Below are 23,637 nucleotides of genomic sequence, written 5' to 3'. Positions count from 1 at the left end.
CTGAACATCATTGTCATGTCATTTAGACAATGACATTCTGACAATGACCAAAACGCACGTTTTTGACGTGTGCCCTCACTACCCAGTAGATACCCTCTATCCTACAATATTGAAACTTAAATTTCAGAATTATTCAGATTTAATTTATAATTTGTGGGAGAGATGTGTTCAATAAGATTTTTTTAAACGAGAACCATCTTTAATTTCAAAATGACTGCTACTCCATCAATCGCCGGTAACTATTGATCTATTTCTTCGTATATTAATACTAAAGTAAATTAGGTTACAAAAGATTTATTTTCAGGCTTAACAAACCGCAGTTTGTTCCGAATTCAACTTCAGGAACCATATGAAGAGACAATACTCAGAGATGAGACGACACCTAATATACGTAGTATTACATTCAGTCCGAAAGGCACCTACTTAGCTTATAGGACGGATAAAAAGTAAGTTTGTCTTAGTCACTTTACAATACTTTGATTTGTGCTACTGGTTGTAATTGTGAGAAAACTTTAAACTACTCTCTGAGGGGTTCTACTGCTATAATATCAATAAACACCCCCTAAACTCTTCAGCCTTTGTAGTTGAAGAATTCAGGGGGTTTCTAAAAAATTGACGAAACATGACCTTTTTATTTATTCACCAGTGTTAATTTTTTTTGCGAAGGCAAAGTATTATATTTATAAAGTAAAATTATACTGAGCAATTTGCGAAGAAACTGTTAAATAAAAATTATCCCAACCCTGTTTAACTGCAATGCATTCATGTACTATGCAATTAAAATTACTCATTTTATATGTACAGTAACTGGATATACTTATATTAATTTTCTATAGATTGCTGTATATGGTCTTTTATATAAGTAGAGATGGATACAAATTCTATTGTTTAATTTTAATTACTGTAAATTGCATATAATAAAAGCTATAGGTATAGATCACATGTTAACTTTATTGGATATTGTAGTTGCATTGATGTGAGTTCTAGAACATTAATATTGTATTTATGGTACTCTGGTTTAGCTAAACATGTGTGTGCAAAAGACACTTACAATATAGGTAACTAAGTTGTACAACCTATCAGTAAAAAGATAATGTGATAGTTCTTTGGTTTCATATAGTGGCACAAACATAAAAACATAATTTTTTACAGTTTAAAAGCAATATTATCTATGTCTATTACTTAGCAATATCATGGTCTAATGGTCTTTGCGGTCTTCTAATAAACTCTAATTAAAGTATTGCATACTTTTACTTGTGTTGGTGCTGTGTGACATGTGACAAAGTTTCAACTCATAGTTTACTACACAATTATTGACGGTTTGCGTTTTTCATCAGAAAGTGCTTGGTTTTCCTTTTTTTATAAATCACTATCTTTTAACCACACTTCATAATTTGAAAAAAATTGCCAGGAGGAGTATGACACTAATCATGAATACAGAACAGTGCATTATTTCAGGATGCTTGTGTCTCCTTTATTCTGCATTCTTTCAACTATTTATATGCCAAAAATAAAGTTGTTTTGCTACTTTGTTAGGATGTGAATCATTCACAGGATTGTTCTTGTAAATTCCCTTATCAGAATTAGAAGTTTTCTAGGACCAAAAGTAGCTCATGGTACTCTCTGTCCTCTTAGCTAATCAACTGTTTGTTTGTTTGTCCTTCAATAACGCAGCTACAGAGCGACAGATTGATGTGATTTTTGGCATAAAGATAGTTTATGAGCTGTATAGTTAGCATACTTTTTACCCCGGGAAAAGTTAAGTTCCTGTGGAAAGATATATTGTGGGAAGTGGCAAACCAGGGCCTATAAATAGAGCAGCATTTTCCACAGCATGTAAGAAACGCTACCTGCAAAGTATTGCCCTGTATCCATCAACCATAAAGCCTCATGTTTCTGTAATTATAGTATGTGAAGGCTATAACTTAATCTGTGTTCTGTCCACGTTTTTGTTGTTATGTGGTGTGTCTTTTTTATTTTAGAGCAGAGATTATTAAATGTGCCAATTGGTCAGTGGCGGCTACAATCGATGGCAACTACAAAGAAATGTTTTTCTCCCCATTGGATAATTACTTTATAATATGGGAAATGTTTGCCATGACTAAGGATAATCCACAGGTAAAACAATAGAATCCAGATATAATATTATGTGAAAGTTTTTAATAAACTTTTATCTCTTTAATGTTTTGTGTACAATGTTAACAGGGTAGACCTAATCTACATGTTTTCCGATCGTCAAATGGGGAGAAAAAAGGTTCATTTGTCCAGAAAAATCAGATTGGATGGTAAGTGTTTTATTATAGTTTATATCTATTAAGCTTCAATCCTTACTAATGTTGTAAAGTGAGTTTGTTTGACCTATAATCCTAACTAGGCAACTAACTTTAATTTTAGCATAGAATTAGTTAAATGTATAAAAGGATGTAGAGTGACATAGTCTGCTTTTTATTCAGGGAAACAAACGGTTACCACAGTTTGTGTAATAAAACCTATGATGAGATGATGGCCTAAGCTATTACTTACTTACTTATTATTATTAGCTTTCATATAATTTTAATAGATCATATCCAACCAAGGGGTTAAAAATTAAGCTTAATTAGCTATACTCCGCGAACAGCAGGCGAATCTCTATCATTGTAAAGTCAACATCTCCTGAGGATGCTCAGGTTTCGGAGCGAAACGTGCGTAGAGGGTACATTGCCGAGGAGCTGTTTGGTGTGGAGTATACGGATTGAAGAAATTATAAATTACACCATACAGATTCTCCTGCTGTTCGCGGAGTACGGCAAATTAAGCTTAATTATCAATCCGTATACTATGGATTTCCGCAAAGTAACGCCTGCTTCTATCCAATATTCTTTTAGCTAGGTATCTAAAATCAAGTGCATGAAGTAGTAGTAGTAAAATTATTCATCAACTATCTTAATACCCATAACACAAGCTACGCTTACTTTGGGGCTAGATGGCGATGTGTGTATTGTCGTAGTATATTTATTATTTAACTATAATGGAACTTTCAATAACTGGGTAGTTGGTTTTATTACAGCAGGGCTAGTACAGGCAGGAGACAAAAATGATATCCCCGATTATAACCTCTGACAAAGGAAGTAATTAACGCGATAGGAGAAGTTTACCCCAGATTATTATTACACCTATATTATTTGGATATTATTTCCAGTTGTTCGCCAGAGCTCTGAGTTGATAAACCTGTGGGAGATAAATTTTTATCCTTCCCCAGGGAGATAATTGTTAAACTTTAGTCAAATTTAGCTATCGAATGTGTTAAAATGTATTACAGTTAATCTATTTGCAATTTTCTGTCCTCAGGGAGCCAAAATGGTCATCAGACGAGAAACTATTTGCAATGCTTTTAAACAACAGAGTTCTCATATATGAAGATGTGAATCTTGATCGATACACACAGTACATCCAAGCTGAGAAATTACAATCATTTAGCATTTCACCGAGTATGGCATCCGCATACTACTTTTCAATATTCACTTTAGGTATGGATTCATATAATTTTTTTATCACGTTATCTCTCTATGGGAAACAACCTCAACTGTTAAGAAGCATTTGGGTATTTCATACCCCTATAAAATTAAAAATGAGGCATAACATTGGAATAGTTGCACACTGTTTCGTAACATTCTGTCATTTCAACGGTGCAGATAGTTGAAGTGTGACAGAACACTACTGTGTAACTATTCTAACGTTACGCCACGTTAACGAGGATTGTGCATGATGAAAGATACAGACAATTTTTATATGGACTGGACTAACTTATCTGTACTATGTTACAAAGCTGTAAAGTTTGTTTGTTAATTTATATGATCTTTTTGATTGTCATTATAAATTGAATAAATCTAATATTATATATTTTACTCTACAATTTTACATAACTAAACAGTAAAAATAATAAGAAATAGGTAATCTACATAAACATCTAAATAAACAATCTTTTTAGGCACGTCAGGTCAACCATCTTTTTGGCGGGTATTCAAGTACCCTGAGTTCGAAGTGACGCAGGCTTTAGTGAACAGGTCTTCTTTCCAAGCCGACAAAGCTGCCTTCCACTGGAATAGACGGGGTACCAATGTCTTTGCTATGACACAAACAGAAGTATGTATATATTTTATGTTGGCCTCTGCCAAATAGATAGTTTTTATACAAAAAAAAAAAAGAGCGCGAACTCTGTGTAGAGGTATTCTTGGATCATTTAAGTAAATAAGCAAATTAATGGCTAAAGTGTTTAGATTTCTTTTCTGATTACAGGTTGATAAAACAGGTGGTTCTTATTATGGGAAACAATCATTATCCTATGGTGATGTGAAGGGCAATGCGGGAAACATGTCGTTCAGTAAGTAAATTAATATTTAATATATTAACCACTAGCTTCTGCTCGCGACTTCGTCTGCGTGGACTTCAGAATTGGATCTAAAGCTTCGCTCGTTAACAATTTAAATTTTTTCCTCGGGAACTACTTAAGGAATTAGGATAAAAGGCCAAATTTCATCCAAATCGGTTCAGCCGTTTTTGCGTGATTAAGTTACAAACAACCACACTTTATTACATTCACTTCACATTTATAATATTAGTAGGCTAATGTATAGTATGTATATAAACCGACAACTCTATATTTTTCTCTCAGTTATAGATACATCAACTCAGTTGTGCGCGCGGCCCTATGTGTGGGTAAACCTTGTACATATACAGTGACTTTGTGTGCGTGACAAGAGGTACAGTCGGGTACAAATACAAATACAGTTATTTACGGGTTATATACGGGTTTTTTTTTTAAAAAAACAGTTATTTGGTAATTTAATGTTTATTTATTGAACATTATTCTGAATCGCTACTTGAAAAATCAAATGATGAATTTTCGGATTCGCTGCTCTCATCAAGGTTAATTATGAATTCTGACTCCATGTCAAAATGTCTATAGTATTCTTCTTCTTTCTTTTGTACATGTCGACAAGTATTACCCCACATCCCTTCATCAATTTGACTTAAACATTCATTTATGAGTTTCATTATTTCCGTCACATTTTGGTCGACATTACGCGAAGCAATATAATTTTTTAAAATTCCCCACACATTTTCTATGGGGTTTAGTTCAGGATGATATGGTGGCAATCGAAGAACTTTTATGCCATATCGCTGAAGTATGTCATCAATCTTGTAACAGATATAGTTTTCTTTATTTTTTTTAATCAAATCATACAGTTCAATTTTTTTCATATCTTGATTAAAAGCTATATTTTTTTCTGTCAGCCATCTCTGCATTTCTATTTTTTTGGAATTCGAATTTGGGGCTCTGTCATTTTGAACGTTATGGTATGAGGCATTATCAAGCACAACCACAGAGTTAGGTGGAAGATTCGGTACTAGACGTTCTTTTAGCCACTTTTCATAGTTTTCCGCGTTCATGTTAGAATGGTAATCACCAGAAACACTATTTGCTTTGTATGTCAATAGTGCGTTAGGTACGAAACCTTGTTCTGAACCAGCATGCACAATGATAATTCTTTGTCCTTTCGACAGGTTTCTCTTTAAAGGTGGTCCATCTTTATTACCCCATCCTTTGTTTTGAACATGATTAGTTAAGATATAGCTCTCATCTGTATATACGATACACCGATTTTCTTGACGGTATCTGAGTAAATTTTTTAGGTAGGAAAATCGTAGTTTTTGGATGTCATGCCGCTCTATAATAACACGTCTGTTATCCACAGTTTTTCGCCATTTGTATCCCAACTTTAACAAAGCTGTACGCAGAGTCGAAATACTTCCATCATAGTTAAGTTTATCTTGAAATATTCTTTTCAACTTTAGCAAGGTAGGTAACTCACGATGTTCTAAATGGTAATTTTGAATAGTGGAACGTATAACATCAACGTTAAAGTTGTCTAATTCTAACTTCTTTAAACGTTTTTTACGGTCTTTATGCGGAGATTTAAACTTAGAGTCAGATTCTTTTCCTTCAGCCAATATATTAGTAACTGTTCTCTCTGATACCCCCACTGCCATTGCTGTTCTTTTCCGTACGCTATTTAAATGTTCACTTAGTTTCGATATTAAAATTGGACTTGCACTGCAAACTGGATCACTTACTAGTTCCAATATATCTCTCGCATCTATTTTCAGAAATTCGTATACCTTAGCAATGGTTTCTCGAGTCTAAAACAATAATACGTAAACGTCAACAAGGATATATTTTTTCGTATATAGAATCATAATAAATACCTATTCATTACATCTAAATTTAAAAATAAAAAATATTTACCTGACTCCTTAAACATTTTTTCCGTGAAGAACTAGACATTTTCGTAAACGACTGTACCCGTAAGAAAAAGCGATAGGAACACGTCTTGCTCGAACGACGACTGCCGCGTCACTGCCACACGAATGAAAGTTGTATATTTACAAGCGCACGCACACATAGGGCCGCGCGCACAACTGAGTTGAAGTATCTATACCTTCTTATCTTATTATATATTTCTAAGGTTGCCTGGCATAGTTCGGCTGCCGTTTGTATTCTGCTTCTATTTTTGTGTCTTTTTTTTCTTGTATAATTGTTTTACTTCATGTGGTGTACCAATAAAGAGTAAGTAATAATATGAATAAAATTGTTTAAATTTTGTAAATCAGGCAAGGAAGGCCCTATCCACGCGATCGCCTGGAACCCTGGCAACTCGAACGAGTGGGTGGCAGTGTACGGTCACGCGCCCGCTAAGGCAACAATCTTTAACGCCAAGTGCGACCCGCTCTTCGAATTTGGCACTGGCGCCTGGAACGCCATCTATTTCCCACCGGAGGGGAATAATATCCTTTTTAATATATTTAGTGTACTATCTAACTCGATGGTTTGGATCGTCATAATTACCATTTATCATTACTTTTTGCCCTAAGTGTCTACAAGAACAATACTTCCTTTTACAATCACATCGTTCGCATGTGCCGCCTTTATAATGATTTAGTATCAAGTAATCGTAATATTGTTATTTTTAACAAAAGGATAAATATTTTTACAAATAAAATTATTAAGCACTATTCCACATAATCTTTAGGAAAATCATATATATATTATTTTTTAAGTGTTTCTTTTTTTGTTTCAACATTAATTTTATCATTACTTTCTGTTTAATTTAATTCCAAGTTGTGTACACATACTTTGGGTTGTAGCTTAGAACAAAACTTGTTATAACTTATATTTAGATTTACTTTTAGTTATTACCTGTTTTGTGTACCTAATAACAATAAACAAATAAACCAGTCCACTACTGGGCACGGGTCTTCACCGAGCTGGCCAAGTGCGGATTGGTTGAATTCTTATGCCCTTTGAGAACATTATAGAGAGCTCTCATGCATGGAGGTTTCCTCGCGAGGTTTAACTTGCACGTTAACTAAGTGATATAGAATGGGTTAAAACGCACATAACTTCAAAATCGTAGGAGTTTAGGGGCTCGAATATGGATCCCGACAGTGAAGTCGATTTCCTAACAACAAGCCACGCTAATGCATTTAAATTGGATACAATTGAAATCATTTAAAACTAAAGTGATTTGGTACAAACTAAACAGGTTGCTATATATTAGTGAAATATTAAACAATAGTGTATTGAGTACGTCTTGTCAAGTTCAATGTTGACCTACATAGCTCAGATTCAGTAAAGTCGTCAAAATGTTTTATGTCGAGAAAAAAGGCCACCTCCCTGGCGCAACGGTGAGCGCTGTGAATTTAAGTAGGAAGTCCCCGGGTTCGACTCTCGGCAGAGGCAATTTAGGAATTTATAATTTCTGGATTTTCTCTTATCTGGTGACACAAAGATGTCGCTAAGCGATTTAGTGTTCCGGTGCGATGTCGCGTAGAAAGCGTATGACTACCATACTCCCTAACAGGTTAGCCCGCTACCATCTTAAACTGCATCATCACTTACCATCAGATAAGATTGCAGTCAAGAGCTAACGCGTAGTGTAATAAAAATAAAATCCTGGCATTGTGAAACCTGACAGCTGAATTTGTTGCCGCGCGGCTATTGTCGCGACAGACTTGCTTCAAATGGTCTCAACACGCGTCGCGTTGCGTGTTTCATTATTTTAATTTCACCTTAACTCCACTGCACTCCTCCTTCTCGGCGGTTTCGGTAACATTGCGACGGGACATATATCGGTATGGGATTTGCGCGGCTGCAAGAAGCTGGGAGAATGTTCGGCACCTGATACGACAAGCTTGCAATGGGACCCTCGGGGAGAGACCTTCGTCACCGCCACGACCTACCCGAGACTAACCGTCGGCAATGGGTAAATAAACTTCACATTACTAATATTTGAACTTATAAGACCGATTTAGTGGGCAGCGACCCTGCTTTCTGAGTCCAAGGCCGTAGGTTCGATTCCCACAACTGGAAAATGTTTGTGTGATAAACATGAATGTTTTTCCGTGTCTAGGTGTTCATCTGTGTTTTATAAGTATTTATGTATATTATTCATAAAATTACTTTGGGGCTAGATGGCGATGTGTGTATTGTCGTAGTTTATTTATCTATTTATTTATCTATTTAAATATTCCCTTTCAAAATTTGCGATGGTTGAATTATAAATAAACCGTACAAATTTTCCTGCTTTTCAGCTTAATGTTCATTGTATTAAAATATATTTATTTGTACATTAACTTACTCTTAATTCGCAGCTACAAAATATGGCACTACACGGGCGCTCTCATGCACAAGCGAGTGTGTGCTGAAAAAGAGAATCTGCTGTCGATAAGTTGGCAGCCCGGCACTTATCCGAAGAGTGATTTATCCAAAACCGCCCCTAAGAGCATAGAAGACGGTACCCCTAAGGCGACTGGGGCGTACAGACCACCGGGCGCGAGGAATCGGCCATCGACATTCACACTTCATGAACACGAGAAGCCACATCGACCGGGGCAGACTCTTGACGGTAAGTTTTAGATAGATTTTAAATTTCCCCGACTTTCAATATGGTGTACAGTATTCTACTAGTCAAGCCCTTTGATTTTTAATACCCATATTGAGGCAGTTGTGAAAATGTAATACCAGCGGCGACCATCTTCATTAAACATAGCTAAGAAGACTCCAGATTAAATTACCTTTCAAGAAAAGAATCAGAATCAAAATCGGTTCACCCGTTTGGGCTCTACAATGGCCAACCCCACGCACGCAGGCACCCACCCACCCACCCACACACACACACACACACACACACACACACACACACACACACACACACACACACACACACACACACACACACACACACACACACACACACACACAGACCGAACAAGCCAATTTATGATCGATGTTTGCCTGTTTACTTTTAAATGTTTTTTTAGTCACACAAAATACCTAATAATGGTAACTGGAATTGACATGGAATATATATGGTACTATAGAAATATCAAAACTAGTAGATTAAATGTAGAAATAAATAAAAATAGATTCCTACTAAAGGGAATTTTTAACCTTCTTATTGTATGGATATACAGCTGCGCCATCAAAACAAGCTATAAAGCAGAAAGAAAAACGAGAGGCACGGAAGGCGCGCAAAGCCGATGAACGTACCGGAGACACCTCTCCTACTCCACCCACTACCACGCCACGAGCTCCCTTCGTGTCCACCGGAGACCCGGAAAAAGACAAAAAGATTAAGAATCTGAATAAGGTAATCCAATTCTGCCATACTAATATTAGAAATTTGAAAATGTGTCTGTTTGTTTGTTTGTGCTTACTTCGTGACCTAACTAAGCAATCAATCGACATGATTTTAGGCATAGAGTTAGTAAAAAATGACTGAGAGAACTGACTGAAAACATATGGTCCTCGAAGAAGATCAAATTCTCAAAGGTTGGGATGCAGGAGCATTCGTATTTTTACACTTATTCTCCGTAGGTAACGACGCGGGATGCAGCTAGTGATTTCATGATAAAGTAAATAGTACATCAGCAGCTCTCCACGGCTTTTTCCGTGTACAACTTCTAATTTGTAAATTTTTCCAATACAAACTCTCATCCGCTGTTCACCACAATATACGTTCACCGATACGCATTGTCACATCGCCCGCCCGTTAATACATTTTTGTCTTTTTTTACTTTTTGACTCGACTCTTGAGATTATTAGTGTGATGTTAAGCAGATTGAGAGAACCTTCCTCAAGAATTTCACTACAACTACAAACAAGATATTTCACTCACACTTGACTTAATTTCAACTAAGGCAATGTCAAAAAGGTTGTGACAGCAATGCCATAGCCAGATTTGTACCGGCTATCTATAAAAAAGAAATCTACACTATTATTCCCGTATTAATAAAAAAATAAGACATCAGGAAAATGAGGTGTGAGGTAGAAAATTTTGATGTTGATGTGCTACATCAAAACTGTTTCTACTCAATAACTTAGGGGTGTTATACATTTCTATTTTTTTTATTTGCAGAAATTGAGCGACATAGATAAGTTAAAACAACAAAAGGCGGCCGGCAAGCAACTGGAACTCAACCAACTGGCCAAGATTGACAACGAAGCCGCACTTTTGCAGGAATTAGCTCAACTTAAATTATGATCGTTTATCTAATTGTACAATGAAATTATAATGTATAATTCTATACAACATGTATAATATGTAAATGAAAACTTTTTATAAACTCATTTCAATTGTTTTGTTGCATTTTTAACTCTAAGCTTAGTCAGGACTTATCGGTGTTAGGTGTAAGCGCAAAATACTATATTAAAGATATTTTTTTAAATATATTCTTGACTTTGACCTCGTAGAATTTCTGACTGAAATTATGAAGTTTTGATGTGGTATAAAGTAACCTATGCTGAATAGTTGTATTTGCCGGTTGCTGGTACATTCTGGAATGCAACTAAAAGGCCAATGTCAGCCTTCATCCGTAATAGAGGAACGTACAGTTCGAACAATCTTTCGTGTTTTCGTGGTTCGCTCTCCGAGCAATTGAGCATGTTGTACCCTGTACAAATGACACCGACCAATTTAATCCCATAAAAACCGTCTACGCAGCTCGTACCTCCACTACTTACTTCAATCTATCCTACATAAGATGGTGCATGATATTTATGTATATAAATTAATGTCCCTTGAAATTAGTGTCCTTAGCTATGGTTTAAAACAAAAGAACTTTAAGGACAAAAATATGACAATTTTTTAACAACATTTGGCATCATTTTGACATGTTACCTGTGCTGAGTTTTTTAACGTTGAACGTTTGAGACGATATCCTATCGTGTATATACGTTATTAACCCTAAGATTGAGTGTTCCGTACGTTATGTAACGAGTTTTCAAATCGTGCATGGACAACTAGTGCTCAACTCTTATAAACTGCTGATATATAATATTGAAATGCTTGCTTTGTGCCACAACATAAAGTGATCATTACAATGACATAATTTAAACCGAGTCGTTGTTGAGACTTTGTTGATAACTTCAGGTCTAGAAAAATACTAGAAACTAAAATCAAAAATATTGCATTTTAGATAAATTATTCTGATAATTACTGTGGATGATACATGAAACTACATAAAATATCTTATTATCTAATAAATAAAATGGAAATCGTGTTTGTTTTTATTTATTTATCAATTCATTCACACTGTTTATTGTATCAATACGTAATGTAATGGAAGTGTGATTTTATTACGAGGGATTATTATGAGGGATTAGGTTTAAAAACATTTATTCTCGAAAGATACTTATTTCAGTTAATGAGAAAATTTACATAATGAAGTCGTATTACCTAGTGTGAGCCAAAACTAGCACACAACTCATAACAGTTTTTAGTATTCAAATAAAATTAAAAGTTTCGTGTTTTTAGGATTCAAAGCTATTAGTCCATTCCAATAGGTAGGCTCGAATCGTAAAGGGTGGACTAATTAGGGATACTAAATAAGTAAATCAAATTAAGTAACTACGACGGTAAAAGAATAACTGGTGTATATAGATAGTTCAGACATATATTACCTATATTTCCAGGACAAATAACAGCCTACCTACCTAGTAATATTATGATTAGGTAGTGAAGTAGTAGTAATAATAATTTTCTTAAATGATTGTTAGTAATTAAAATTTATATCATATCGGTAAAAGTGCTAATCTTTTACTTTTTAGCATGTACCATGAAGGCCAGGGATGGATTCTCAGGTTTTCTTTTCTCAAATATTTTTTGGTACCAACCAAAGGTTAGGACATTGGTGTGCTTAGCCCTCCTAAACCCTAAATCCTTCTTTCCTAATATAATAAAAAAGGCCTAAGGCCCAGCAGTGCAGCATTAATAGGCCGAGGGTGAGGAACTAGTCTCCTAATTCAACATAAAGAGATATTTAGATCATCCATCATAAGTACAAGATAAAGACCAATAATATGTAATACGCTCCCCTCAATCTTTCGGAAGTTTTTATTTACACCCGATAAGATTATCGATAAGTAACTGATACGTGAGGTAGGTGGACAATAATTATGTAGTGGTCAGTCGGTAAGTTGACACTTGACGATAAAGTGATTATTTATGGACTACATGGTTCGGTTACGTTTTCTGTACATGATTTAATAGTCATTTCTAAAATGGATAGAGACAGTGAGGATACGGACGAAAATGCGCGTCTGTTGAATAGTTCGGATGAACGGAACAGGTCGTATGGCAATAGTCGTGAGGCAATCGTGTCTTCGTCCGAAACGATAGTGTTTGATAGTAATATGATGAAAACGTCCACGCATACTGAGGAGCTTGCCGCCACGTGGGGCGGGAGAGTTTCCCTTCCGGACTCCGGAACTTCTGGAAGGCTAAGGAGGGCCCGATCGTGGTCTGGTGACCCGCCAGACGATACTGCCTCGGAGGTTAGGATATTACGAGAACGGTATGTTTATAAAATTGTACTATTATAATTTTAATACATAAATGAGAGCTGCCTCCGTGGTAAATAAATAACCGCTTTATTTATTAGATTTATTTTAAATTACAAAATGAACGAATGAACGCAGCCTCAAAGCTATTCTGAACTTCTATGTAGGTTTTCTATTTACGTGCTAAGTGATTGAAGAGGCTGCGATAGCCTTGTCGAAGCGGTGATAGTCAAGTGGGTAAAAACTTCGACCTTACTTTGGAGGTTCCAAATTGGTCTCCGGAACAAACTACTAAACCACTCGCTTTAACGGCGAAGGAAACCGTAGTGAGGAATCCTGCAGGCCTTAAAGTTCTCCATAATGATCAGAAAATATTGTATCAAATTAACTTAGCCGTCTGTGATCGTTGCCAACTTTGAACCTACCTATTTTAATAGTGCGTGGGTAAACAACGGCATTATTTAGGTAGGTACTTGATTACTTTCATTCGAGTAGGCCTAAAGCCTACTCAAATTGAAGTAGGTACCTACTTAACAGTAGTTGGTTTCTGGTACATACCACGATAATATTTTTGAATTTGACCCATCGACCCAGTTGCGCGGATCGTGGTTACAACGGGACGGGACAGTAGTTGGTTCTCAGTTGTGAAGTTACTCTTGACTTAGATAGGGACCTACAAAGCTCAATTTCAATACGTGTGTTCTTTTTTTAATTTATAGCTTTGAAAAAAACAAGATAAGATTAAAACTGTAATAAACTAAATAAAATAGGTCTGAAATTAGAAATTTTTTTTTCACGGACATTAATTAAACCTATTATCTTATTGATCGTAGTGTCACAGATTGTGGTTAGGACTATGTTAGGATTAGAATGTAGACCACGACCCTGACTGGTGTATATGAATTACTTACTCTGTCACTCGAATCCTTGAGCTCTGCCTCTCAGACCTCTGTTAATAAGTTACCTACCCAATAAACAGAGGTTACACACCTAAGAATTCTTGTTTTCTGGTTTTAATTCTTAGAATGAATTTTTTTTTACCTTTCCGATATTATTAGGTATACAAACTGTCTTGCTGGTATTTTACCGGGATGGTGCGAGAATACTTGGCTTGGTTCGTTAAAACTACTTAAGGCTCCTGCCGGCCTGGATTGGATCGTCCATTGCTCAGAGAAATTCTCACGAAAATGGGTAGACAATATTTGGTAGATTTTTCTTTGGCTTGGGCCGTGACTAGTTACCATCCAATTGACAAAAATGTGCCGACAAGCGTTTTAGTGTTCCGGTAGGGCAAAAAAGGTTATTCCGCTAGTCTGCATCATCACTTACCACAAGGTGAGTTTGCAGTGAAGGGCTAACTTGCAGTGGAAAAAAAACTCGTGGAAATATCACGTGGAAGTAGAACGTTGAGGCAAGGCCAAATAAATACGTCCAACCTGCGTTCGCATTCCGGGTAGGAACAATCAGAGGCTGTCTTGTGATTGCTTTAACTCGTGGGCTTTGCTTAAGCCATCATGAGCGCATTTAGAATCCACTGAGATTTAATTTTAAGTTTTCTATTTAAATTAAAAACCTTTTTTTCTAGGTTAGTTCGTACCCAGGCCAAATTGCGTCCAAGTGCGGTACGGCACCTAACTCGCCATCAGCGCCTCACTCTCGCGTCACTAGCTCTTGTGGACTTTATGAGCTTCTGCTCTATGAGCATTATGGCGCCGTTCTTCCCCAGGGAGGCCACCGCGAAGGGACTCTCGGAGACCATGTGCGGAGTCGTGTTCAGTTTCTACGCTGTAGTTATGTTCATCACATCTCCTTTTTTTGGTAAATATGTAAGTGGGTATTTAAGGTAATTCAAGTATTAACTTTAAAAATAAAGAAGTACGACTATTATAAGTCCTAACTTTTCATTAACTTTCATCCTTCTTATGCTTGACATTGATCTGCTGATCGTTATCAAGTTGTCGTTTTATATTACGTTCCTCTCGTTTAGCCATCAAAAAGAGACAGTAGCCTTCACAGCAATATTTGGCTGGCGGTATTTTAATCTTGAAGGCATAACTGCAGGTGTTTTACAAAATAGAATTTGGGCTCTAAATATATCTAATTTGGGCTCTATCTTCTCTAAATATATCTACATCTAGACGTCCTATCATGATAATAGTGCAAAAGCTACATCAAGCACATGGCCTGCCCACGCGAGGGCAACCAAAGACAACTAACCGGGCGAACTAAATGCAACGGCAGCACTACCTTTTTGGGGAACGCTTTATGCCACTACTAGTATAGCGGTGGAGTTCATAAAAATATATTTAAAGCATTTGTGTTAATAAAAGAAGCGGAGATAGCCTAGTTGCAAGACTGCGGCCTTTTGGGAAAACCACGTACGTACGCACGCACCTAAAAATTTTCATGGTTATGTGCATTTTATATATTAAACATCAATTATTTTAACGTTGAAGGAAAACATCGCGAGGAAACCTGCATGCCTGAGAATCATCCATAATGTTCTCAAAGGCGTGTGAAGTCTTGCCCAGCGTGGTGAACAACCTTTTCATTTTGAGATAAGATCCGTGTCCTGTAGTGATTTGATTTGAGGTTGATTAATAATGAGGAATTCATCATGAACTAAAAAAAAATAGATTACTAATAACACCATGAAGGATTTCTCGCTAATCACGAACATAAAAGACTTTTAGTTATTATAAAAAGATTGAAGATACCTGTAACTAAGGCTGTATTTCTTGCTTTCAGCTACCGATGATAGGAGCAAAGTTCATGTTTACAGCTGGAATGTTTATGGCTGGCTCTTGTAATGTTCTATTTGGGTAAGTGCTATTTATACTATAATCGATAACAGTCAGAATAATGAGTTTTATTTGCATCTTATGGAATGCCTAAAGGTTGATAAATCGCCCAATGTCGAGTTATCTGAACCTCTGTCATCGTCGTTGAATCCGATATGATATTATGTTAAACTAAATGTCTTGGGCCATTCCCATATTTGAAATTTTACCATAGGTAGTATCTGTGCAGATTTCATGATATTTGACTTGGAGTAGGTACCCACGTACCTATGGGTACCTACTCCAAGTCAAATATCATGAAATCTGCACCAGCACGGCGTTTAAGCCGAACAAATTTCCACACATAAAATAAATCAAAAAAATTCAAATTAACTTATTTCAAGTAGGCCTACTTCATAAGCTTTTTTGAAACGTCAAGTAGGTCTGTCTGTAGTGACTCTACCACCGGTTCGGAAAGCTGATTCTTACGAGAAGAGCCGGCAAGAAACTCAGTAGTTGCTCTTTTCCAACATCAACATTTTCAAGCGGCTGGCTGTTTCCAAGCTACATTGCCATAAAAAAAATTCACGAACTGTATAGTGATCTCGCTGTAATAACACATTTATTACACATTATTTGAATGTAATCATTAGTAAGTCTATACCTTAAGAATAATGTTGTAAAAGCGTATAAGTACTCAATCCCACAAGAGACTTCTGCATCTTTCGCAGACGATATGCAGATATCACTAATTTATATCCGTTTCTAGTCAGTCGATCGTTAATATCAGCTCTTTGGTAATATTTTGTCTCACAAAGAGAACACAATTATAATAGCATACTTACTTGGGGCCCTGGTAGTAGCCACACTTTGTTGTACTCGAAGTCCAGAAGAATGCGAGATTAAAATAATACTCCATATCGTATTTAATTTTTTTTTTCAGAACCTTAGTATTAGTAGAAGACCCTACAACATTCACCGTCTTATGTTTCGTGGTGCGAGGCATGGAAGCGCTTGGAGCCAGCGCATACTCCACAGCCAGCTATGTCTTCGTGGTGAACGCCTTCCCGGATAATATAGGCTCAGTGCTAGGTATCCTCGAGACATTCGTCGGTCTCGGAATGTCTGTCGGACCTGCCATTGGAGGCCTTTTATATTCGGTATGAAGTTGTGTTCGATATTTAGGTAGACAATATTTTTAGAGCATGGTATATGCTCTAAAAATATTGTCATATTGGAATTTTTTTTTCTATTTTATTTTTCTTTTGTTTAGCGGTTAAATATCACAAAATTTGGTTGTAAACAAAGAGTGTCTTTAGTGTTATGGAAAATCTCACCGGATATTGATCACAGTGGCCGAAATCGGTCTGGCAATCTATTTTTAACACAATAGCAACCTTACAATAATGATTATTCAAATATTTAGTTACCTTAGTCCGCCAACCCGCATTGTAGCACTGTAGTGGGTTTAGCTAGTACTCTTGCACAAGAGTGTCATATAGGTGGAAACAGGCCACCTATATGACATTAATAACGCCGATGTTAAAAAAACATTCAAAATTCATTTATTCAAGTAGGCCTAGTTTATGAGCACTTTTGAAACGTCAAGTCAGTGTGTTTGTACCTAGTGACTCTACCACCGGTTCGGAAGGCAGATTCCACTGGGAAGAGCCGGCAAGAAACTCAGCAGATTGCTCTTTTCCAACATCATTTTATAGTTTAACAATTACAATTAGCTTATGCAAATATAATACGTAGGTATTTAGTTCCAGTTACCAGTATAAACTATATAAATGATATAACTAAGGCTGATTGATTGTAGCTTATGAAAAAAATCAATAAAATCAGTTTCATATGAATTATTCGAGCTCTGAATTTTATAATTCAATGTGTGTTTCAGATAGATTGGAGGATTTGGGTTACCATTTTACAGCCTTGGAATCATAATGGTGTTGACTGTGCCAATTAACTACTGCTTACTGACAGACTGTGGGGGTATGTTATTCATTTACCAAATTATTATTAATAGGTACTTTATGCCTTTCACATTCGGACGAGGCGTAGCCACTCGGCGAGAGGTAGCTCTCATGTGGGTCCCAACGCTTGGTTTGACCCTTAATAACCATTTTGGGCAGACTAGTTGGTGGTCGCTGTAGATGGTAGACCCTTAGTTGCCTTGTACGACACCCGCGAGTAGTGGAGGCATGGTGACCACTGTTTTCTGATCTGCCGTCACCACACTAAACGGTCGGTTTACCATGTTCCTGTAAAAAATACAGTAGGTCAATGTATATATATATAAATAAATACAACATATATATATAACTACCATATATTTATGTATATAAACAGATATAGTTTATTTTTATCATATATTTTTTGGTCCTTACCAATATAAAACAGAAAATTTTTTTTCTTATTTCAGAGTACGTTTCTGGATCAAAAACCGCTTCAATAGTGAAACTCTTCAAAATACCTTCGATAATTATAACCGGCCTCGTGATTGTCATCGTTTCTAACACCTGGGCCTTCCTTGATCCAACTCTCGAGCCGCATTTGCGTCAATTCGGACTGTCGACAAATCAAATTGGATTGATATTTCTATTATTTTCTAGCTTGTACGGAATCTTTAGTCCTATTTGGGGCTGGGTGGCTGATCGGTAACTATAAATAATATATGTACCTATCTATAACTACTTAAGTAATTTCAATAACCATATTTGTTGTACCGAAAAATGGGCCTTTTTAAGGGTTTTGTGTATATTCCGACGAAAACGAGTTTTATTTTCAAAAACCTTTTCTTTTCTTATTACAGAGTTCATAACCACTGGTGTATGATGGTATGGGGTTTGTTTCTCTCAACTATAGGCCTATTACTACTAGGACCATGCCCCTTTATACCTGGTCTACCAAAGTAAGGAAACATAATGTTGGATTAATAGTCAAAGTCAAAGTCAAAAATATCTTTATTCAAGTAGGCCCATAGGTGGCACTTTTGATGCTTACCTACATAAGAATTACACGGTAGTGAGATTATGGCGATAACCACATTCGTAAACTTAAAACTAAAGCTACGAGGGTTCCAAACGCGTCCTGGTATAAGGAGAAGCCCACAACAAACTTAGCCGGGTGTTTTTTTTTGTTATCACCATCTGACAATATCATTTAAAGTTATTAGAAGAGCAACCTAGTTAGAGCAATAATTCACACCCAAGCTTTTTTATCGATTACGTAGTCCTTTATACTAAAAACGGACTTTTCTATGAGCTTACGTTTAATACAAACTTTGATCTTTTCAAGAGACATCTCCAAGATGCAATTTCCTTTAAACGAATTATGAATTTTATGTAACTTAGTATATTGCACTGAAAGTTTATTCTTACTTCTAATGTTTAAATTATGCAGTCACATTTTTTCTTAAATTTAGAAATGTTTTTATGAACGTACATTAAATTTTCAAATATGTACTGACTATACACTGTCGTTATTTTAAAAATTGTTAACGATATATGCACCTTTTTCAGATTAACATTAAGCCTAAAATATAATAATTTGCATTTTCCAGGGACTTGTGGTTGGATCTGGTTGCCCTTTCTATCTTAGGAATGTCAGCTGCCTTGACCCTCTTACCAACATTTCAAGGAGTGTTGACGAGTTCTATGTAAGTATTTATAAGCGCTTAGGCCGTAGTCCATTCTATACAGAGCACCCAGAAATTGCTGTTCGACGATGTTTACCTTCACTTTCAATGCAAGTGATATTTTAATTGCTTATATTAAAAACTTATCCCTCCCAAAAGGGAGTCTGAGACCCTAAACACTAGGCTATCACCGCTAAGTAACAAACATATTGCAAATAGGTACTTACTTCGCTTGGTGGGCTATAGCCTAAGTTCTTCTCATTTTGAGATATCCGTATCTCAACCTGTGCCCTGTAGTGGGTCGGTATTGGGTTGATAATGATAATGATAAGGTACGGAAATATTGTCTATGTAAAGATCCTTTATCTGGGATTGCAACGTTATGCCACGTTTATTAAAAAGGCTCAATGAAGCGCTCAGGCGCTGGCATGAGCCGTATGGTTCAGTAAAGAAGAAGTTACTAATCTGCGTTTCATCATTGCACGGCCCGGCACCGACACGACACCGACACCGACAGTACTGAAAGACCGTACTGACCGTACCTACTCAACGACATGACACTGACATTCTAATTGTTCATTGGCCGACACCGACGCGCTCAGTTAGATCTGTAGCGTATGACAAATTCTTTTTGAACGTGTAACGTTTTACCGAATTACTAAATAATCTTGTAGGATGCATAAGTATATTTCATAAGGAATCATTCTGTAAAAATATTAAATCAAAAGAAGCATATTTATTTTTCCATACAAACGGATCCCTAACAATCTAAGTGTTTACTTATGACAACTCTATTAAAGATTAAATACTGACACGCGCATAGTACCTACGCTGCGCGACGCGTACCTAATAAAGTGATAGGGGTCTCATGATTTTTATTTTGCATGTGATGTTAGGGCTGTATCTGATTTCTTTCAGTGAAAACTATGAAAGTGATTTACTCAAAAGCTATTAGGTTTTCCGTTTTACAGTTAAGTCTCAGAGACAGTACATAATATACCTTTAAAGCATGAGAAGTAATTATATTTAGATAGCACTCGCATGCACAAATTAAGATTTGCATGAGTACACAACACGTCCATTGCAATGCCAGCCCGACAAAAGTGGGTGGTTTGCTGCTGATGACATGTTGTCGGATCGGGTAAATGAGACAGCGTGCCATATAATTTCAAACAATTATGTGTCCACTAATGTCGGTGTCGGTGCCCAACCGTTGCCGGGCCGTGTAATGAAAAAACGCCCAATTACTAATCTATTTTTAGTTACGAAGGTGGTTGTCCCGAAGCTTTAGCGACATATAGCGCAGTGGCGGGCGTGTGGTCTTGTTGTTATTCGCTGGGCGAGGTGCTAGGCCCAGCGTTGGGAGGCGCCCTCGCTGAACAATACGGATTTCCGCTATGTGCTACACTATGCGCTGGAGCTTGTCTCACAATGGTAATACGTTACAATGATATATCACATAACTGTTACCTTTAGTTATTATATAAATTATTGTCTATTTTTTTGGTAATTAACAACTTAGTTAAATCAAAACATCTATTCTATTTCAATACAAGTTCACCCTTGACTGCAGTCTCACCTTTTTATTAGTGATGATGCAATCTAAAATGGTAGTGGAATAACCGGACAAGACAGTCATATTAATCTCAAACCATACCATACCACACCATACCATTGTAGGTAGTTGAATGATAATCTGGCTGCTCCTCTTTGCTCTTCAACTCTCTTTCCTATAATAGAGGAGGCTGTTTCCCAGCAATGGATTATAGACTGGCAATGATGTCGATGATGATGAGCAATGATTGATAAAGTCAACATATTATACTTTAAAAAAGTTAGTTTGTTCTGTGTGCCATGGCTCAATCATTTCTATTATTATTTCTGTTCAGGCCGTGGTGACTCTTACATTCTTCTCATTGCGAGAATCCTCCAAGTGGGTAGAAGCGGAGACTGCGTCAAATTCAATACCGTATACTGACACGACCTGGAACAGCAACCATTTCTGCAGAACACGAAGTGCACCGGCGAGTCAGCTTGCAGAAAATTCGCCTCTAATAACGCCTTGCTCGTGTGCATCCAAAACTGGTAAATAAAGAACATTAAACAATCTTAACCTGAAAATTTAAATAGCATGTCTTCAAAAACTTAAATAGGTACCCGAAAGTTCTTCAATAAATTACTTGGCACAATGTTGCATAAAAAATCGTGCGTTTTTGTTAGGTGCTTTTTGAAAAAACGCCATCTATTTTGACACACAGTAACACGTTAGAGGTACTAAAAGTTTAACCGCAATAGCAGCGCCATCTGTTTAACTGACTAAGCCACAGGAACAACAAAATATATGCTATGTTACAGCCAGTAGAGGACTCCATCATAGTGATATCGTAGCTACCTATTTTCAGTATTTCTACCGCAATAATGACGACCTATCGGATACCTACGGAAATTGAACTTTATTTTACCAAATTGAAAGAAACTTTTAGGGAAACAATTATTTGTCGCATTTTGACTTCCGATACCAATGGAGGTTTAGCACAGGTGTATTTCAGCTTGTTGACTATAGAGTAACGTAATTAATATATAATTTTGTTTATCTTCCAGCGTATTATTTATATGGAAATTCACAGACCAACCAAATGTTTTTTATGCACAAAAAGAACGGAAAGAATGGTTCAGCTAGCATAGCCGATGTTATTGCATATTTCCTCAAATTCGAATACTTAACCGATGTCTATGTGAGAATCAGAAAGTCACGTAACAAATCAAAAACTAAAGCCCTGTCACATTGTGATCAATTATACCAAAACTATCTCGGAAACAATGAAAATGACGTAGAAGAAGAAAAAAAAGATAATTTCAAGGACAATAATCGTGTTCTGAGTAACAATGTTACGGCCAGTGGGCAGTCTCAAAGCAATGAAGATAGCTACTGCTCTTACATAGACAATGCTATATTTGGTTCAGTAACTACGAGGATGAATGATGAGAATGTTATTGTTAAGCGTAACAATAAAGGCCTTGTCACTAAATTAGTGACATACGACGAACAGCGGCCTTCAGATGAGATCATAAAACATAACCTTCAAAAAGTACACTTTTATGAACAAAGTCCTGAGTGCACAACACTTGACGATATTTTTGTAAGTTTTTCCACATTTAATGCTTCAAACACAAAATTAACACAAGTGATTTTCCTCTTTTAAAGCGTTAATAGCCCACTGCCCGGTGGGCAAGACTTCGACTTCACTATTGGTGGACCCACCTCTAAATTTACTGAGTTATGTGCGTTTTAAAAATATCACTGGCCTCAACGGTGAAGGAAAATGTCGTGAGGAAACCTGCATGCTTGAGAGTTATCTATATAGTCCACCAATCCGTTTATGCACATTCAAGTCTCTTCAAGACTAGCCCGCTTCTTGGTTAAACTGTATTTTTCATCGAAAAAAACCTTAATTATTATACATTTTGAAAAAAAAAGCTGCTGTGGTGGTGATTAGTATCTAACGTCCCCCTCAAATCTGGGACGTAATTACTAATAAAATTTTAGTTTAATACGATATTTTTTAATAAGTTCCTATTTGTAAACTCACTGCTTTAATAATATTGCACGCCTGAATTGGCAAACTGTAAGCGCCTTGTTTAGCTCATAAGACCATTATACTCGTATGTACACACTTTATGCAATAAATAAATTATGAATAAACAAACCCTTGAATTTATATGTGTAACATGACACGAAAATGTTCTGTTTTTTAGGATGGTTGTGATTGTCGTGATGATGTCACCTATGCAAGGGGAACCGTTACAGTATCTTCTACAGGAGCTTGCGAAGTTTAAACTCATAACAATATAAATAACAGTAAATTTTAAGTCTAAGTAAATTTATAGCCTAATTTTATGTGTAAGATTTTTAATCAGTGATACGTGTAATGAATAAATAAATTCGAATTGCAAATTTTCTGTTCAATTTTCCTATTGCCTTGCGATTTCGAATAGCAAGAAAATTTCCAACATCGCACAATTACCAGGACCGCAGCAAAGCGAAGTAGGTTCTTACTTAATGAACCTGCGGGAAAACTGTTGAGTTTCATTATGCGCAACTGCGCAGAAATTGTGCCGCCTTCCGAGGATGCTACGTACGTGCTTCTCCGTAGTCATGTTTTCCGAATAAAATCGACCTCCGTTGACGGTTTTCCGAGGAACATTGCCATGGTTACGTTGACCATTGTCCACTGATAACTATTCTCATCTCGTAAAATTTTCCGATTTTAAACTTTCTCTACGTCATACTACAGCCTGCTACGAACTTCGAGCCTTTGCTACGAGGTTACGACCTA

General features: G+C 36.5%; 3 protein-coding genes across 3 annotated transcripts; 2 read left to right on the top strand and 1 right to left on the bottom strand.

Moving 5' to 3' along the window:
• The first annotated feature begins 63 nt into the window (after positions 1–63).
• LOC120637672 (eukaryotic translation initiation factor 2A) lies at positions 64–11,601 on the top strand. Its single transcript, XM_039909612.1, has 12 exons — positions 64–235; positions 305–446; positions 1,983–2,118; positions 2,206–2,285; positions 3,328–3,506; positions 3,968–4,122; positions 4,276–4,360; positions 6,652–6,825; positions 8,126–8,303; positions 8,692–8,945; positions 9,514–9,689; positions 10,458–11,601. Exons 1-12 carry the CDS (start codon positions 211–213, stop codon positions 10,581–10,583), a joined length of 1,710 nt encoding a protein of 569 aa, XP_039765546.1. The 5' UTR covers positions 64–210; the 3' UTR covers positions 10,584–11,601.
• LOC120637673 lies at positions 4,809–6,472 on the bottom strand. Its single transcript, XM_039909613.1, has 2 exons — positions 6,287–6,472; positions 4,809–6,180 (listed from the first exon to the last, which is right to left on the bottom strand). Exons 1-2 carry the CDS (start codon positions 6,323–6,325, stop codon positions 4,843–4,845), a joined length of 1,377 nt encoding a protein of 458 aa, XP_039765547.1. The 5' UTR covers positions 6,326–6,472; the 3' UTR covers positions 4,809–4,842.
• A 921-nt stretch (positions 11,602–12,522) lies between the features above and the next one.
• Positions 12,523–23,249, top strand: LOC120623293 (MFS-type transporter SLC18B1-like). Its single transcript, XM_039889238.1, has 12 exons — positions 12,523–12,894; positions 14,466–14,706; positions 15,629–15,702; positions 16,604–16,820; positions 17,565–17,655; positions 18,086–18,320; positions 18,476–18,574; positions 19,226–19,321; positions 20,563–20,734; positions 21,190–21,385; positions 21,902–22,440; positions 23,057–23,249. Exons 1-12 carry the CDS (start codon positions 12,602–12,604, stop codon positions 23,135–23,137), a joined length of 2,334 nt encoding a protein of 777 aa, XP_039745172.1. The 5' UTR covers positions 12,523–12,601; the 3' UTR covers positions 23,138–23,249.
• Positions 23,250–23,637: the final 388 nt, after the last annotated feature.

Source organism: Pararge aegeria, chromosome 4 (genome assembly GCF_905163445.1).
Source record: "Pararge aegeria chromosome 4, ilParAegt1.1, whole genome shotgun sequence".
Classification (NCBI taxonomy): domain Eukaryota; kingdom Metazoa; phylum Arthropoda; class Insecta; order Lepidoptera; family Nymphalidae; genus Pararge; species Pararge aegeria.
This window is presented reverse-complemented; position numbering and strand designations above follow the sequence as displayed.

Excerpts from the sequence above, each read along its gene's own strand:
- LOC120637672 (XM_039909612.1), top strand. The coding sequence starts at position 211 with ATGACTGCTACTCCATCAATCGCCG. Across the intron at positions 2,286-3,327 it reads CAGAAAAATCAGATTGGATG|GGAGCCAAAATGGTCATCAG; the intron begins GTAAGTGTTTTA and ends TTCTGTCCTCAG. Across the intron at positions 9,690-10,457 it reads AGATTAAGAATCTGAATAAG|AAATTGAGCGACATAGATAA; the intron begins GTAATCCAATTC and ends TTTTATTTGCAG.
- LOC120637673 (XM_039909613.1), bottom strand. The coding sequence starts at position 6,325 with ATGTCTAGTTCTTCACGGAAAAAATGTTTAAGGAGTCAG. Across the intron at positions 6,181-6,286 it reads AAAAATGTTTAAGGAGTCAG|ACTCGAGAAACCATTGCTAA; the intron begins GTAAATATTTTT and ends TTATTGTTTTAG.
- LOC120623293 (XM_039889238.1), top strand. The coding sequence starts at position 12,602 with ATGGATAGAGACAGTGAGGATACGGACGAAAATGCGCGTCTGTTGAAT. Across the intron at positions 16,821-17,564 it reads TTGGAGGCCTTTTATATTCG|ATTGGAGGATTTGGGTTACC; the intron begins GTATGAAGTTGT and ends TGTTTCAGATAG. Across the intron at positions 18,575-19,225 it reads TTTATACCTGGTCTACCAAA|GGACTTGTGGTTGGATCTGG; the intron begins GTAAGGAAACAT and ends TGCATTTTCCAG.